Source organism: Denticeps clupeoides, chromosome 5 (genome assembly GCF_900700375.1).
Source record: "Denticeps clupeoides chromosome 5, fDenClu1.1, whole genome shotgun sequence".
Classification (NCBI taxonomy): domain Eukaryota; kingdom Metazoa; phylum Chordata; class Actinopteri; order Clupeiformes; family Denticipitidae; genus Denticeps; species Denticeps clupeoides.
Window position 1 is genome coordinate 1937740 of NC_041711.1, and position 15236 is coordinate 1952975.

The following is a 15236-nucleotide window of genomic DNA, read 5'->3' on the forward strand; positions in this document are numbered from 1 at the left end:
TGTCTGCCTGGAAGAAAAATCAACTCTCAGAATTTGAACAGAATTTGATGTGGGGGGATATAGAGTATATTTCCACATACTGTACACCAACGATGTGTATTTTTTATGTAGTGTATATTTATATTTCTGTATTGTACATCACAGTGTAGCTATATACTGTATGTATTATGTGAAATGTATTTATGTTTCTCTTCTTTCTTTCTTTCTTTCTTTCCTTCCTTCGTTGACATTGGCCAACAATTATGTGAAAAATTGTGTAAATAGTAAAAACTAAGTTCTCCTCCATAGAGGGGCAAAAAATACGAACCTTACCCACCCCGGTTCTGGGATCCCACCCTGAAGTGGGGAGGTCCACCACGGCATCGCCTCCGGCCACGACCACAGAAGGGGGTCTCTTCTGCATGAGCTGGTGACCACAGAAGTAAGGGAGATGTAGGACTCCTCCGAGTATTTCCCTGCAGTTCAGTCCGTTTCAATACGATGAACTCAAAGCAGCACTAAAATGGCTAAAATAGCTGCTCAGTGACAAACTGTCATTTCATGACACTGTCTTAAGCAAACTTAAGCAAACTTGAATCGTGACTCCTACACAGGGCTGAGAAACTGGATAAATGTTGTGTTCAGTGTGGGTTACTGTCAACAAGTAGATGGAGTGACGGGGAGTACACGTGTAGAAGACACAAAGTTAAAAAGTTTCATTTGGTTACGATGTTGACGTCTTGGCTGACGCGTCAATGAACCGTGTCCAGCAGGGGGCGCCGTCCGCTCCCTTGGGGGTCGAGCTCTGATCCCGGGGAACTTGGTGGTGTGTGTGGTGTGTTGTGCACTCTTCACGTTTTCAACCTAAATTCCTGCCTAAGATTTAAATAACGGGATCATGATGTGACCTCACAGGACTCAACAGGACATGGGAACTTACCAAATGTTCAAAGTAATAAACCTTCGCTCCATTTGATAGCAACGTCTTGAGAAAATCAAGGATGGTTTTAAATTAAATGCTGCAAATCTACATGTAGAATAAACCAGGGACACCGCGTCCTCCAGGCTTCAGAGAAGAGGGACCGTCTGGCTGGTGGTCAGTGGTGAAATGTCATGTCTGAAATGGGGGGAAAAGTGTACCATACGCTGCCTATAGGGATGAAAAGCGTGCTCAGTTCGAAGCCTGCATGGCTGATGGTGCGGAGATGCATTAGTGCCTGTGGAATCGACCCCGTCACGGCATCTCTTTCAGAGAAGGCCTTGCCACGGCTTCATAGTAAAATAGTTCATGTCACCTGGAGTCGGACAATGTGAACGCGAATAACAGCCCCTCTGATGAAGATGACTTCTCTGAAGCAGGAGAGCTGGAGAGGGACCTTTCAGGACCATCCATCGGAGGCATGGATCTGCCGCATACCTTTCCTCACCTCAAGAAGCCGTCACTTAAAGTCAACCGAGGTCCTCCTGCGTCTGCAGCCTGTCAGAGACTTTCTGGACGTGCAGGTCTGTAGTTCGCGGCTAAACGGTCACAGAATCCTGAGAGGCGGCTGCTGCTGAAGCTTTACCGTCACTTCACCGGGTGAAGAAGTGACACATTTTGGCCAGACAGACACTCTCTGATGAGGTGAGGCGTCCTGTGCGTATGCAAACCGCCTTGTTCCATCTGCTGTTATGCCATTTGGGGGTTCACACATAAATACATGACCTACTGTAGGTTCCGCTTTCAAAATTGTGAAAAAAGGGGAGATTTGGAAATTTGTGTTTTCATTTGTTTTGTTCTTTTTTTTTATTGTTTGGAATTAGCAGAATTTCACATTTATATTTTTTGATTACATTGACGACGTTACAATCAAACAGTTACAGTTATCACCACATACTTCTGTACTCTTGAGTACATTTTTGGATGACGACTTTTACTTGAGTATTATTATCTTTGAGTTACGCTACTCATTCTTGAGTTACATTTTTGGCTACTCTACTCACCCCTGCCTGCGTGTGATCATGTCACCTAAACTATACATAAAGTCAGCAGTATTCCGTTATTACACATCTCATGCATGGGGAATTTACATATACAGGGTGGGCCATTTATATGGATCCACCTTAATAAAATGGGAATGGTTGGTGACATTGAACACATTTTATAAGTGGTCAGAAACTTGTAAATAACTTATTATGAAGTTACCTTAAAACCTTTTCTTGTGAAATTACCAAAAAAATTGATGCGTCACATGACCCTCTTCCTATTGAAAAAACAAAAGTTGGATCCAATGGCCGACTTCAAAATGGCCACTATGGTCACCCCCCAACTTGAAAAGTTTGCTCCCTCACATATACTAATGTGAATGACTGAATGGGGTGGAAATGCTTTACCTTCCTTCTAGAACAACTCGGTTCCAGACAGCTCGGTTCCTGTTGCGGTTCATCCACCACTCAGTGCTTGTTGTGGGCAGCGCTGGCACAGGGAAGTCACAGATGATAAAGTCTCTGAATAAGACCAAAACATGAAGCGCCACCCAGTGTGGGCTGGAAAATGGCAGGTCTCTTCTCGAGCATCAAGCGTGAACTGTCCAACATCAGGCATGTTGGACCGAAGCGGATTGTGCTGGAGAAGACTGAGGCTTTTAGGACTGAGGTCTTTTGGCATTTTAAGATTTTTGTTTGCATCGTCTATTTAATATAGGACTGTTCCATACAGCATGTGGGTTTTGCGTGTGTGTATTAGGACTGTTAATGCTGTGTGTGTGTGTGTGTGTGTGTGTGTGTGTGTATCCTCAGACAGGATGAGAGATGACATCTTCTCTTGTAGAGATAAAAAAGGGGGAGGGATCACCATTCTTGTCTCCATGTCTCTGCTGCTGACATTCTCACTGTAATAAACCATCTCCTCCATCTTGTCCTGAGACTCCTGAATCCTCTCTGGATCCTGCATCCTCCACTGGGCGCAGGAAGGACGTTCGGGATTTCAGAACCCCAGAGAAGAGAGGCGGGAGGGGCTGGCTTACCTTTCCAATGAAGTACTGATCCTCTGGAAATGTGTGTGTTTCTCATTTCTTCTTTACTTTCATTTTCCTTAAGTGTTGGTTGAAGAAGAAACTTGTACTTGTGGAAGCATGTTGTGGAATCAACATAGTTAATGGGGTGGTAGTAGCCTAGTGGGTAACACACTCGCCTGTGAACCAGAAGACCCAGGTTCAAATCCCACTTACTACCATTGTGTTCCTGAGCAAGACACTTAACCCTAAGTTGCTCAAGGGGGACTGTCCCTGTAACTACTGATTGTAAGTCACTCTGGATAAGGGCGTCTGATAAATGCTGCAAATGTTAAATAGCCAAATTCAAAAACTCCACCACCATGTGCTTAAGGAAAGAAACACATTACATGAACAACTGTTCTAACAAAACCGCCATTCTGACATCAGATTTTTTTAATGGTTTGCCCATGCAAACAAAAGCTAGTTTGGCATGTTTTACTGTATTTTGTAATGGAATGTTCAAATTGATTTAATTTCTGTTTGTGTTGATCATTTATAAACATGAATTATAAGCTCAGTGGTAGAGCATTTTGACTGCAGATCAAATCCTGGTGCCCCTTTGAAGAGTGGTGGCCTAGCGGTTAAGGAAGCGGCCCCATTGCCGGTTTGAATCCCAATCCGCCAAGGTGCCACTGAGCAAAGCACCGTCCCCACACACTGCTCCCCGGGCGCCTGTCATGGTGCCCACTGCTCACCAAGGGTGATGGTTAAATACAGAGGACACATTTCACTGTGTGCACCGTGTGCTGTGCTGCTGTGTATCACAATGACAATAATTTCACTTCACTTTCATTAAATAAATGTAACTGTTTTTAAGTAGTTAAAATATATGTAAAAGTTGGGTGGGGCACACGATGTAATGTACCTTGTTTTTTATAATAATGATAATAGCAGGTTTTATCTGACAATTTACTGCAGTACCTCGGCTTTACAAGGTTTTACGTCCCCGTCCGAGCAGGAACATGTTCTTTCGGCCTGACCTCCCCAACATGGCGCCGCCGCGGACGCGCCACGTCCCTGTTGGGCCAATCAGCGCGGAGAATGAAGCGGGGCCAATCAGCGTGAGGAATGTTGCTGGGCGGGTCAGTGCCGAGATGCGGGTAGCGGCGTCGTGCTTGCGGTGCGGCTGCCCGGCGAGGTGCGTATTTCTGCTGCTTTTTCATTCCCGTCGTTTCTTTCTGTCCCCTTTCTATCCGCGCCGAGTTCCGGTGACGCGGACCGAGTCTTCGTCCCCGCGGCTCTTCGCTGCTGCCTGTCCCGCCGCGTCGTTAGCGTAGCGCCGCGTTCAGAATTCAGAGCCAGTATAAATCCCCGGGGCCCGGGCGGGGTCGCGGTCCGGTCAGGGGTTCGAAGGGCGCAGATTTAACCCTCCATGACCTGCAGTTAAGCGTTCCGGCTCGGGCGAGTGTGTGTGTGTGTGTGTGTGTGTGTGTGTGTTTGTTGGTTAAAAGTTCTTGAAGATTTCTTGGGTCTCTTTATGGGCCAGAGGACACGCCCACTGTTTGTGCATGATTGTGGCAGAGTGTGTAATGGTAGTGGTAGTAGCCTGGTGGGTAACACACTCGCCTAGAAGAGCCGGGTTCAAACCCCACTTACTACCATTGTGTCCCTGAGCAGGACACTTAACCCTGAGTGTCTCCAGGGGGGACTGTCCCTGTAACTACTGATTGTAAGTCGCTCTGGATAAGCGTGTCTGGTAAATGCTGTAAAGTGTGTGTGTGTGTGTGTGTGTGTTACACGGTTGAAATGTCAGGAGCTCAGGTCGGTTTAAATTTAGTCCGACCGTACCGCCGTCGCCAGCTGTTGTGTAAAAACGCCCCGTTCACTTTCTACCGAGTTACAACTCTATTTATTTCCATATTATTCTGTGAAGTACGTGACCCGGCGTTCCCATGGCGTCGACCTCTCACCTCCTGCGGAGCCTGCGTGTTCTGCGTCGGATGCGGTCGGCGTGGGACCTGGAGCGGCGATTCAGCGTGTCGGCGAAACACTGCAGTTACACACTCACCCCGCCGCAGGTACGTATACACACACACGCACACACACACGCACACACACACACCTCATTCTCCTCATTTTTGGCGGTGACCTTGTGACCCAGGTGAACAGCATTCTGAAGGCCAACGAGTTCAGCTTTAAAGTTCCGGAGTTTGACGGGAAGAACCTGAGCTCCGTCATGGGCTTCGACAGCAACCAGCTGCCGGCGAACGCGCCCGTCGAGGACCGCCGCAGCGCCGCCACCTTCCTGCAGACGCGCGGGATGCTGATGGGCGTGTTCGACGGCCACGCCGGGTGCGCGTGCGCGCAGGCGCTGAGCGAGAGGCTGTTCTACTACATCGCCGTGGCGCTGCTGCCGCACGACACGCTGCAGGAGCTGGAGAACGCCGTGAGTTCTTATCTTCACTCTACTTACATTTTTTACATTTACAGCGTTTACCAGACGCCCTTATCCAGAGGGACTTACAGTCAGTAGTTACAGGGACAGTCCCCCCCTGGAGACACTCAGGGTTAAGTGTCTTGCTCAGGGACACGATGGTAGTAAGTGGGATTTGAACCTGGGTCTTATGGTTCACAGGCGAGTGTGTTACCTGCTAGGCTACCACCACCCTACTATGTCTGTTAGTAGGGCTGCGTAGTTGTAAGGGTGTGTGTGGCTGTAGGTGTGTGCGGGTGTGTTTAGCCGTAGGTGTGTGCATGTGTAGCGGTAGGTGTGTGCATGTGTGTGTGTGTGTGTGTGTGCATGTGTAGCGGTAGGGGTGTGCATGTGTGTGTGTGTGTGTGTGCATGTGTAGCGGTGTGTGTGTGTAGCGGTAGGTGTGTGTGTGTGTGCGTTATCGTTTTGTTGCTCACGCTGTGTGGTAAGGATCTCATGATATGATGATATCAGGATATATTGTGATATTGTACATACTGCGATATTGTAGTTTAGTAAGCGTGTAAAAACCGAACTGATTGCAATTTCGGTCTGTTCACTCTGTAATGTAAAGCACCCAGCTGCACAGCGCCATCTAGCGGCGTGGAGGGTGTAGTCACATGCTGACCTCACTACAGAAAACACTCGACAGGACTAAATATGCAGACAAAAATATCAATATTGGGTGTCCCTGTTAATATAATATCATATTGTGATGTATTGTTTGTATATTTTCTGGTTACTAGTGAGCAACGTTTCTGCTCTACATCACGTGTATGAACACGTTTGTCTTTGTGTGCCAGGTGGAGTCGGGCAGGATGGTGCACCCCCTGCTGCAGTGGCATAAACACCCCCACGACTACTTCAACCGAGAGACGCAGGCGCTTTACTTCTCCTCCCTCAGGACCTTCTGGCAGGAGCTGCTCGACCTCGGTTCCCCCGGCGACCAGCCCAGCGTCCCGGAGGCGCTGACCAGCGCCTTCAAACGCCTCGACAACGACATCTCACTAGAGGCACAGGTGACGTAACAAACGGTGGACACCGCGTGTGGGTTCAGCCGAGGTCCTGTCCCCCTGGGTCAGCTCGTTTCTAGGTTAATGTTGAAACAGGATACGTTTTTTTTTTTTTTTATATTTTTCTGATATGCCAGACTGAAACCAGACCCCACAGTCAAGAAACAGTTTATTAGCATATAAAACCATTAACATATAAAAGCAACTAGTTTTACACAGTGAACCGCGTCTCGATGCTTCTGTATTCCAGCACGTCCCAGACAAGGTGAGATGCTGCTCATATTTTCGTCTCCGTCTGCCATGATGCTCCAATGACCTGATGACAGTTGTCACTTTTCAATGTTATCACATCTTTAGTCCCGCCCACACTGAAATCTGATCAGCCAGAATGCTCCGTCATGCGTGCGCTTCTCTCAATATGTCCAAATATCCGGGATATTTTATGCAATTTTCAGGAATCAGACGTGGGATGTCTCCATTTAACAGCTATTTAAATACACACAGTTTCCAGCATAATCGAGCAAACAGCCAAACATCATCACCGAGATCGAGCTCAAAATTATTGCAATTATCGGCCTAGCGGTCAAGCAAGCGGCCCCGTAATCAGAAGGTTGCCGGTTCGAATCCTGATCCACCAAGGTGCCACTGAGGTCCCCTTGATGAAGGTCCCGTCCCCACACACTGCTCACCAAGGGTTAAATACAGAGGACACGTTTCGTTGTGTCACCGTGTGCTGTGCTGCAGCGTCTCACATTGACAACCACTTCACTTTTCATTGTGGACAATGAATCAATATTTTACCCTGTCAGAATTTTAAATTTTTTTTCCCCAAAATAATCCAGCAGCAATGACAATAATCCACCTGACGTGCATTTAACTGGTAAAAAGCGGCATTATGTGAGCGGGCGCACCGTAACTCCTCCCCCTCTGTGCAGGTGGGGAACCCCAACGCCTTCCTGCACTACTGGCTGCTGCGCGTGGCGTTTTCCGGGGCCACGGCGTGCGTGGCCCACGTGGACGGGAAGGACCTGCACATCGCCAACGCGGGCGACTGCCGCGCCGTCCTCGGCGTCCAGGAGCCCGACGGCTCGTTCTCCGCCCTCACGCTGTCCAGCGACCACAACGCCCAGAACGAGGACGAGGTGGGCCGCCTGCGCCGGGAGCACCCCCCCAGCGAGAAGAAGACGGTGGTTCGGCAGGACCGCCTGCTGGGCCTGCTGATGCCGTTCCGCGCCTTCGGCGACGTCAAGTTCAAGTGGAGCATCGAGCTGCAGAAACGGGTCCTGGAGTCGGGGCCCGACGCCCTTCACGAGAACGAGCACACCAAGTTCATCCCGCCAAACTACCACACCCCGCCGTACCTCACCGCCGAGCCCGAGATCACCCACCACAGGCTCCGCCCCCAGGACCGCTTCCTCGTCATCGGCTCGGACGGCCTGTGGGAGACGCTGCACAGGCAGGAAGTGGTGCGCGTCGTGGGCCAGTACCTGACCGGGGTCCACCAGCAGCAGCCCATCACCGTGGGCGGCTACAGGGTCACCCTGGGTCAGATGCAGGGGCTGCTGCTGGAGCGGAAGGCGCGCGTCTCCTCCACCTTCGAGGACCAGAACTCCGCCACGCACCTCATCCGGCACGCCGTGGGCAACAACGAGTTCGGGACCGTCGACCACGAGCGGCTGTCCAAGATGCTGAGTTTGCCGGAGGAGCTGGCCAGGATGTACCGCGATGACATCACCATTATCGTAGCGCAGTTCAACCCACACGTCATCGGAGGGCGGAGTTAAACCAAACACACACACACACACACACACACACACACACACATGGACCCAAGAGTGTGTGAGAGAGTAAAACGTGCCAAAAGTAGGGGACAGATCAAGTGGTAACGCAAATACTTTAAGTCTCTGTACTTGTGTGTGTGTGTGCGTGTGTCAGATGGTAACCACGGCAACCACTCCATTGTTTCTGTCATAACAATTCACCTGTTACTTTACCAGAGTTACTACTCATGTTACATTTTCATGGTTGGTGCGTACGTTAAACCTGTGTGTGTGTGTGTGTGTGTGTGTGTGTGTGTGTGTGTCTTTTGATGCAGAGCATGCACGCCGCACGTAATATTTGCACACAAACAGTATATTTGCCTTTTAAACATCGCACACACATATAGAAATAACCACGTTATTAGCATTTGAACGCAGATTTTAAATGTAATAAACTGTGGAACGCGCTGCAATTTAACGCCGGTCTTTATTTAAACTCTGTATTTACCCACCTTGACAGTTTTATAATATTTAAATAAATTATTTCTACGCGCACCTCGCCCCTTCACTCTCTTCCTCTTTATTTCATGATCTTTCCAACGGGCACCGCCCGCGGAGTCCAGTTCAGCATGGGGACTGAAATAGTCTGACCTGCATACCGCCCGCCGTCAGCTGTGGTCTCCAGTCACCGCGAGGGTGAAAGGTCACGTTAGGCCGTGTTCCTGATCAGCACACTGACCCCAGATCTGCTGTGGAGAGGAGGACACTTTACCCATTAGGCTGCTTAGTACTATGGTACCAAGTATGATTGTGCTATGGTTAGGGCAGTGGGGGCCTAGCGGGTAAGGAAGCTGCTCCATGGTGCCCACTACTCACTAAGGGTGATGGTTAAATGCAGAGGACACATTTCGTTGTGTCACCATGTGCTGTGCTGCAGGGTTTCACAATGACAATCACATCACTTTACACTTGAAAGGGGACGTTGGAAGAGGGAACACGATCCCCCCCAGAGCTGGTGAGGTATGAGGTCGGCATCTTGCCGACAGAAGCAAATAACCAAAGGAAAACGTGTGGATGGAAGTCAGATTTATTGAGAAATGTTGAAACCGTACAGGACCTGAGTTCTGGGTCAGCGTGTCAAGTTCAGGCTTCGATTTTCTGTAACGCGGCATCATCATCATCATCATCATCATCATAAAAACTACACAGACCAGAATAAACAGGACAGGCATTCTGATCCCAACACACCTTCTCAGATCAGCAGTCTGCACACACACACTTTCACACACACTCACATCATGATCGTTTAGTCACACAACCTCCTAAAAAAACCTATAAAACCGAGGCTGAACGACACCTCAGTCTCCATAATAATAAATATGTGTGTGTGTGTGTGTGTCTACAGCATGACATTCGTCTCTCCATCCAGGCCGGCGGCTTTTTTCTTCTTGTTGGATTTGTTGATACGGTGGATGGTGATAATTAAGACAAGGACTGTAAAAAAGAAAGAAAGAAAGAAAGAAAGAAAGGATGATGATGATGATGATGATGATGGGAAATGAAAACGGTTCATTTCACACTCACTGATGAAGGCGAACGTTCCTCCCAGAATTCCGATGGTTGTGGACAGGCTGTACTTCCAGCGGTGAGTCCCCGGCTCCGTGTAACAGTACCCCAACTCGGTACAGTTACACACTCGCACTGACACACACGGAGGAGTGTGTTTATTATCCACACACACACACACACACACACACACACACTGTGGAGCTGCACTCACCTTCAAACAAGTGTGTGACGCCCATGCCGGCATTGTCTTTAATGCTGATGGGGATCTTCAGGGTTTGGTCAGATGGTGGCGCTTTCTTCAGGTGCAGAGTGGCCGAGGTGCCTATAGACAGACAGGTGAGCACGCGGGGGGTCAGAGGTCATGCCTGAGGTCCACCGTGGGACGCCACTCACCGTCCACGGCTTTCAGCTCCCAGTTGTTGGAGCGCTCCTTCTTCAGGCCCAGCGCGAAGGTGAAGGGCTCCCCGTAGGGGGCGCTGTCCGCATCCCGGGCGCTCAGGACCACCGGCTTCCGCTCCTTGGTACAGATGAAGGCCTGGGACCGCACCAGCTGGGGGATGTTGTCGTTCACGTCTACAATCTGGATGGAGACGTCCCTCTCTGCCTGCTTCTCCGGAGCATCTGACCCAACGTTAAAAACATGACAAATTCCAGGTGACTGAAACTGAGACCGAAATTTATCAGCATTAAGTCATTGCTGATAAAATGTCATTTAGCATTTAAATTCCTAATGACCACTTAGAAACAATAGAATAATCAATTATTAATGCTGAGGATCAGTAATTGACGGGTGGGCGGGGCAACTGTACTTTTCTCGTAGGCCACGACCCTGACGCTCAGCTGCCGCGCCTCCTCGAAATCCAGCTTCTGTTTGGTCTTCAGCTCCCCGCTGGACGAGTCCATCTGCAGCCAGCCCCTCTCATCTCCTTCTAACTTGAACCTTCAAACACGTGTGAATTATCTATTAAAAGGGCGCGGTGGTTGGTGCCGGGCGATGTTGGGTGGACTGTGTCTGAGTCTCACAAAATCTCTCGTCCTTCTGGGTCTTTGGCCACCATCTTCAGCACAGTGGCCCCGACAGTCAGGTTCTCTGGAACCGTCACCTCGAGGACGTCCATGTCAAAGACTGGAGGCTCGTCCACGTCGAGAATCTCCACGGTGACAAACGTGGTGGCGCGCTCGTCGTACTCCACCCCAGACACCAGCGGCTCGGGGTTCCGAGCGTCGATCTGCAGTCGGTAGGATGCCGTTGTCTCAAAGTCTAGAGGCTGAGGGAGGGAAGTGTAGAGGTGACGATCTGTTCCTGTGATCTGAGTGACATCGTGACGCCCGTCCCCCTCACCTGAGTGATGACCAGCCGCCCCTCCCCCGTCACCTCATCCACCTCCACAGCAAACACTCCGCCTGGGTCTCCTGCCACGACGTGGTATTCGACCTTTGAACTCCCTGTGCCGGGGTCGTCAGCGTCGGTGGCCTTGATGGTCACGACTGCAGTGCCCAGTGGCTCGTCCTCGGACAAGGTAATCGTCCCATACTGCACCAGGGCAAAACATTTACACCTTATCCAGAGCGCCTTACAGTCAGTAGTTACAGGGACAGTTCCCCTGGAGACACTCAGGGTCAAGTGTCTTGCTAAGGGACACGATGGTAGTAGCAAGTGGGGTTTGAACCTGGGACGTTGTGATCATCTGGTTCTTACTCAGTAGGCTACTACCAGCTGAACAGCCAATCAGAGCGAGCCAAACGTATCAGGGAGTTTTCCATCATTTTAACCCTCGCACAGCTTCCGCCTGTCCCACAAAAGACATTCAGGCCAACATTGCTTTGGGTGTCCCATTGTCTTCTACTGAGAGACTGTTCCACATTGCCAACTGGACATATGTTGCCAATGGCCAATTTCTATAATTATCAACCATAAAAATCCACCTGTGAGTACTGAGGAATTGTCATTTATTCTTTATGTAATAATTCGAACCAGTGATGTCGGTCTCTTATTCTCTCTTATCTTAGCCTGCAAACTTTTTACTAGCCTCATTCCCCTTTTATTTTACTTCATTTTCCCCACTGAATCTATTTTATTAGTTTTAGAACTTTACTTTACTTTAACTTTTACTTTAATTTACTTTACTTGGCAGACGCTTTTGTCCAAAGCGACTCACAAGAGGACACCAGCAATTCTCATTTGATTTCTATAGATTTTGAGTTACAAAACTAAGAGCCCTGATAAGGCCCAACTTGTCAGGAATAGAACATGCAGACGGATTTATATATATATATATATATTTGTAAGTGTGTGTGTGTGTGTGTGTGTGTGTTAGACTCGTCTGAAATATGTTTTGAACAAGTGGGTTTTCAGCTGCTTCTTAGTCTCGGCTAGTCTTCTGAAGTGAAGAGATTGTCACATGTGATACACAGCAAATTTGTCCTCTGCATTTAACCCATCACCCTGAGTGAACAGTGGACGCCCGGGGAGCAGTGTGTGGGGACGGTGCTTTGCTCAGTGGCACCTTGGTGGATCAGGATTCGAACCGGCAACCTTCTGATTACGGGGCCTCTTCCTTAACCGCTAGGCCACCACTGCCCTGTCGAATGGAGAAGGACAAGATGTCCCACCAGCCAGGGACCACGAAGATCGGAGACACCGTGAAGAGGGAATTTTTAGTCTCGTTTCGTGTGCAGACCAGTGTAGCTAGTAGTGTGTTGGTGTAAGATTTCTTTAACTATGCAGAGCGGTTCAGGATCCCGTTCACTGTGTGTTCTACTGCTAGAACTAAAATAAAGATGTTCAACCTTCAACTTGGTACAGAACCTCCTGGCAAGAAAAGAACACGTTCCGGCAACCTGTCCCCGTTTGTCCCACTTAGACACGGTGACCCTACTCACGTCGTCATGCTCAAAGATGGGGATCTCGTTGTTGATGTCGATGACCCTCACTGTGACCTGACACTCTGCGCTGTTGGCTGAAACACAACGGGTTCCTCACAACTGAACTTCTGCAGGACGATCAGTAGAACAAACCAAAGGTTCCTACCTGCAGGAGAACCCGGCGCTCCGTCCTTCACCAGTACGCGGAGTGTGTACTGAGGTGTGTGTGTGAGGGAGAAACCGGCTGTTGCTACCAGAATGTTGCCGGTGACCGTGTCCACCCTGAATTTGTTAGGGGGCGGGTCTTGGCTCAGAAGCGTGTAGGTGAGGAGCGCGTTGGTCGTCTCTTCATCGTCGGCATCGTGAACGTTCAGCTTGCCAACGGCGCTGCCTACAAGAGGTTTGCGGTCATGTGACGCGTGACTGCGGGCCGCCACCGCTCTATGGATACGTGTGTGTGTTTCGCTCTTTACCGACAAGCTCGTTCTCCTGCACCTCGAACACGTTGATGCCGCACTTCGGCGCGTTGTCGTTTTCATCCTGGACAGTGATCAGAATCTCCATGGGCGACTCCAGCAACACTCCCTGTTCATCTTCTGCAAACACAACCAGCACGTACTACACACACACACACACACACACACACACACACATCTTTAGAAATGTACTCAATGTACTCAAAAACAGAACAATAATGACAGGTTCCTGAAATGGCCGAAGCTCAGATGGAGGAAGAAAATAAAAAAAGGGTTTCATTCCACTATTTTTAAATCGACTCTGCAAAACCTATTAAGTAGTAGGCAGCGTTGTGGCAGCATCCTGGCGGCATTGTGGCTGCATTGTGGCTGCATTGTGGCTACGTTCTGGCGGCGTTCTGGCTGCGATGTGGCTACGTTCTGGCTACATTGTGGCTGCGTTGTGGCTACGTTCTGGCTGAGTTGTGGCTGAGTTGTGGCTACATCCTGGCGGCATTGTGGCTGCATTGTGGCTGCATTGTGGCTACGTTCTGGCGGCGTTCTGGCTGCGATGTGGCTACGTTCTGGCTACATTGTGGCTGCGTTGTGGCTACGTTCTGGCTGAGTTGTGGCTGAGTTGTGGCTACATCCTGGCGGCATTGTGGCTGCATTGTGGCTGCATTGTGGCTACGTTCTGGCGGCGTTGTGGCTGCGTTGTGGCTGCATTGTGGCTGCATTGTGGATACGTTGTGGCTGCGTTCTGGCTACGTTCTGGCTGAGTTGTGGCTACATCCTGGCGGCATTGTGGCTACATTGTGGCTGCATTGTGGCTGCATTGTGGCTACGTTGTGGCTGCGTTGTGGCTACGTTCTGGCTGCGTTGTGGCTACGTTCTGGCTTTGTTGTGGCTTCGTTGTAGCTATGTCCTGGCGGCGTTGTGGCTGCATTGTGGCTGCGATGTGGCACCGTTGTGGCTGCGTTGTGGCTACGTTCTGGCTGCATTCTGGCCGAGTTGTTTCTGAAATGTGGCTACGTTCTGGCTGCGTTGTTGCTGCGTTGTGGCTACGTTCTATCTGCATTGTGGCTGCGTTGTGGCTGCGTTCTATCTGCGTTGTGGCTGCGTTGTGGCTGCATTGTGGCTGCATTGTGGCTACGTTCTGGCTGCGTTCTGGCTGAGCCTGTGAGCCTGTGTGTATGTCATGAGGGCGGCAGTGTAGTGTGTTTATACCGTAGCCTTCTCCTCACGATCCAGTTCCTCAGTGACATAGATCTCTCCGGCAGGGTTTATTAGAAATGGAAACTTAATCTCCCTTTCCTTCTGTGTCAGTCTGTACATGGCGCTTTGGTCATTAGATGTTACCTTTCAAACACACACAAACACACACACACACACACACACACACACACACACACACATTAATGACTGAGAGTGAGTAAATCACTACTTGTTCCATCATGGATGAAACTCACCGTGCCAATGAGCATTGGGTACTGTGCTTTGAAATTTTCCTTGATGACAATTGGACCAGGGTTAACCCACAGATTTTGACGAACAGCAATATTGACCCATGCCGTGCTGCTAAGGGCGTTTTCAGCCCCGCCCCCTAGGTCCTCCACACGCACAATCAGGTAGTAGTCAGGATCCAGCAGAGCATCTAGACGAAGAGTTTCTACATATCCAGACAAACACACACACAGATTTTAAAAAAGGGGCATCAGCATTATCAGCTTGTCTTTTGGGGACATTTGGCAGTGTACTGACCTGCTCTTTCAACGCAGGTGAAAAACGGGTTTTGGTCATATGGTACGTTATGCACCGGACCACAAAAGTCCTCAAACTTCTTCCTCAGAACGTCTGAGCTTCCTCGTGCCTCCCTTGCTCCATAGATGAGCCCTCCACGCGCTCTGAGGTTCAACGCACCTACACGTACGCGCACACTTTTAAGCAACAAACTCCCTTAAAATGATACACACCGTATATCCGGACACACACCTGCAGGGGTGGTGGAGATCTCTCCAGTCTGTCCGTTGATCTGAAACAGCGGGACACCAAGTGTGTTTGGGATCTGACTGATGATGCTGAAATTCAACTCTGCATGGGGTGTCTCTGGGTTGTCATCATCAAATGCAGAAACTTTCACAATTTGT

At 49.6% G+C, this 15236-nt stretch overlaps 2 protein-coding genes across 2 annotated transcripts in view; one reads left to right on the top strand and one right to left on the bottom strand.

Annotated features, from left to right (window-relative positions):
- Positions 1-2879: 2879 nt before the first annotated feature.
- pdp1 (pyruvate dehydrogenase phosphatase catalytic subunit 1) lies at positions 2880-8755 on the top strand. Its single transcript, XM_028980268.1, has 6 exons — positions 2880-3015; positions 3973-4152; positions 4888-5032; positions 5116-5400; positions 6231-6446; positions 7376-8755. Exons 3-6 carry the CDS (start codon positions 4907-4909, stop codon positions 8222-8224), a joined length of 1476 nt encoding a protein of 491 aa, XP_028836101.1. The 5' UTR covers positions 2880-3015; positions 3973-4152; positions 4888-4906; the 3' UTR covers positions 8225-8755.
- Positions 8756-9269: 514 nt separating this feature from the next.
- The window catches only part of cdh17 (cadherin 17, LI cadherin (liver-intestine)), a 7763-nt gene continuing 1796 nt past the window's right edge, over positions 9270-15236 (bottom strand). Inside the window, exons 6-19 of the mRNA XM_028980345.1 lie at positions 15082-15236; positions 14851-15009; positions 14559-14758; positions 14317-14448; positions 13108-13252; positions 12801-13025; positions 12653-12729; positions 11112-11303; positions 10793-11037; positions 10579-10709; positions 10163-10390; positions 9981-10091; positions 9785-9901; positions 9270-9694 (exon numbers count right to left, since the gene is read on the bottom strand). The exon at positions 15082-15236 is cut by the window's right edge and continues 4 nt beyond it. Coding sequence (XP_028836178.1) covers positions 9600-9694; positions 9785-9901; positions 9981-10091; positions 10163-10390; positions 10579-10709; positions 10793-11037; positions 11112-11303; positions 12653-12729; positions 12801-13025; positions 13108-13252; positions 14317-14448; positions 14559-14758; positions 14851-15009; positions 15082-15236 — 2212 coding nt within the window. The 3' untranslated portion in view covers positions 9270-9599. The remainder of the gene's footprint in view (positions 9695-9784; positions 9902-9980; positions 10092-10162; positions 10391-10578; positions 10710-10792; positions 11038-11111; positions 11304-12652; positions 12730-12800; positions 13026-13107; positions 13253-14316; positions 14449-14558; positions 14759-14850; positions 15010-15081) is intronic.

Coding starts and splice junctions, on each gene's coding strand:
- pdp1 (XM_028980268.1), top strand. CDS start 4,907: ATGGCGTCGACCTCTCACCTCCTGCGGAGCCTGCGTGTTCTGCGTCGG. Junction 5,033..5,115: donor ACACACTCACCCCGCCGCAG/GTACGTATACAC, acceptor CTTGTGACCCAG/GTGAACAGCATTCTGAAGGC. Junction 5,401..6,230: donor TGCAGGAGCTGGAGAACGCC/GTGAGTTCTTAT, acceptor TTTGTGTGCCAG/GTGGAGTCGGGCAGGATGGT.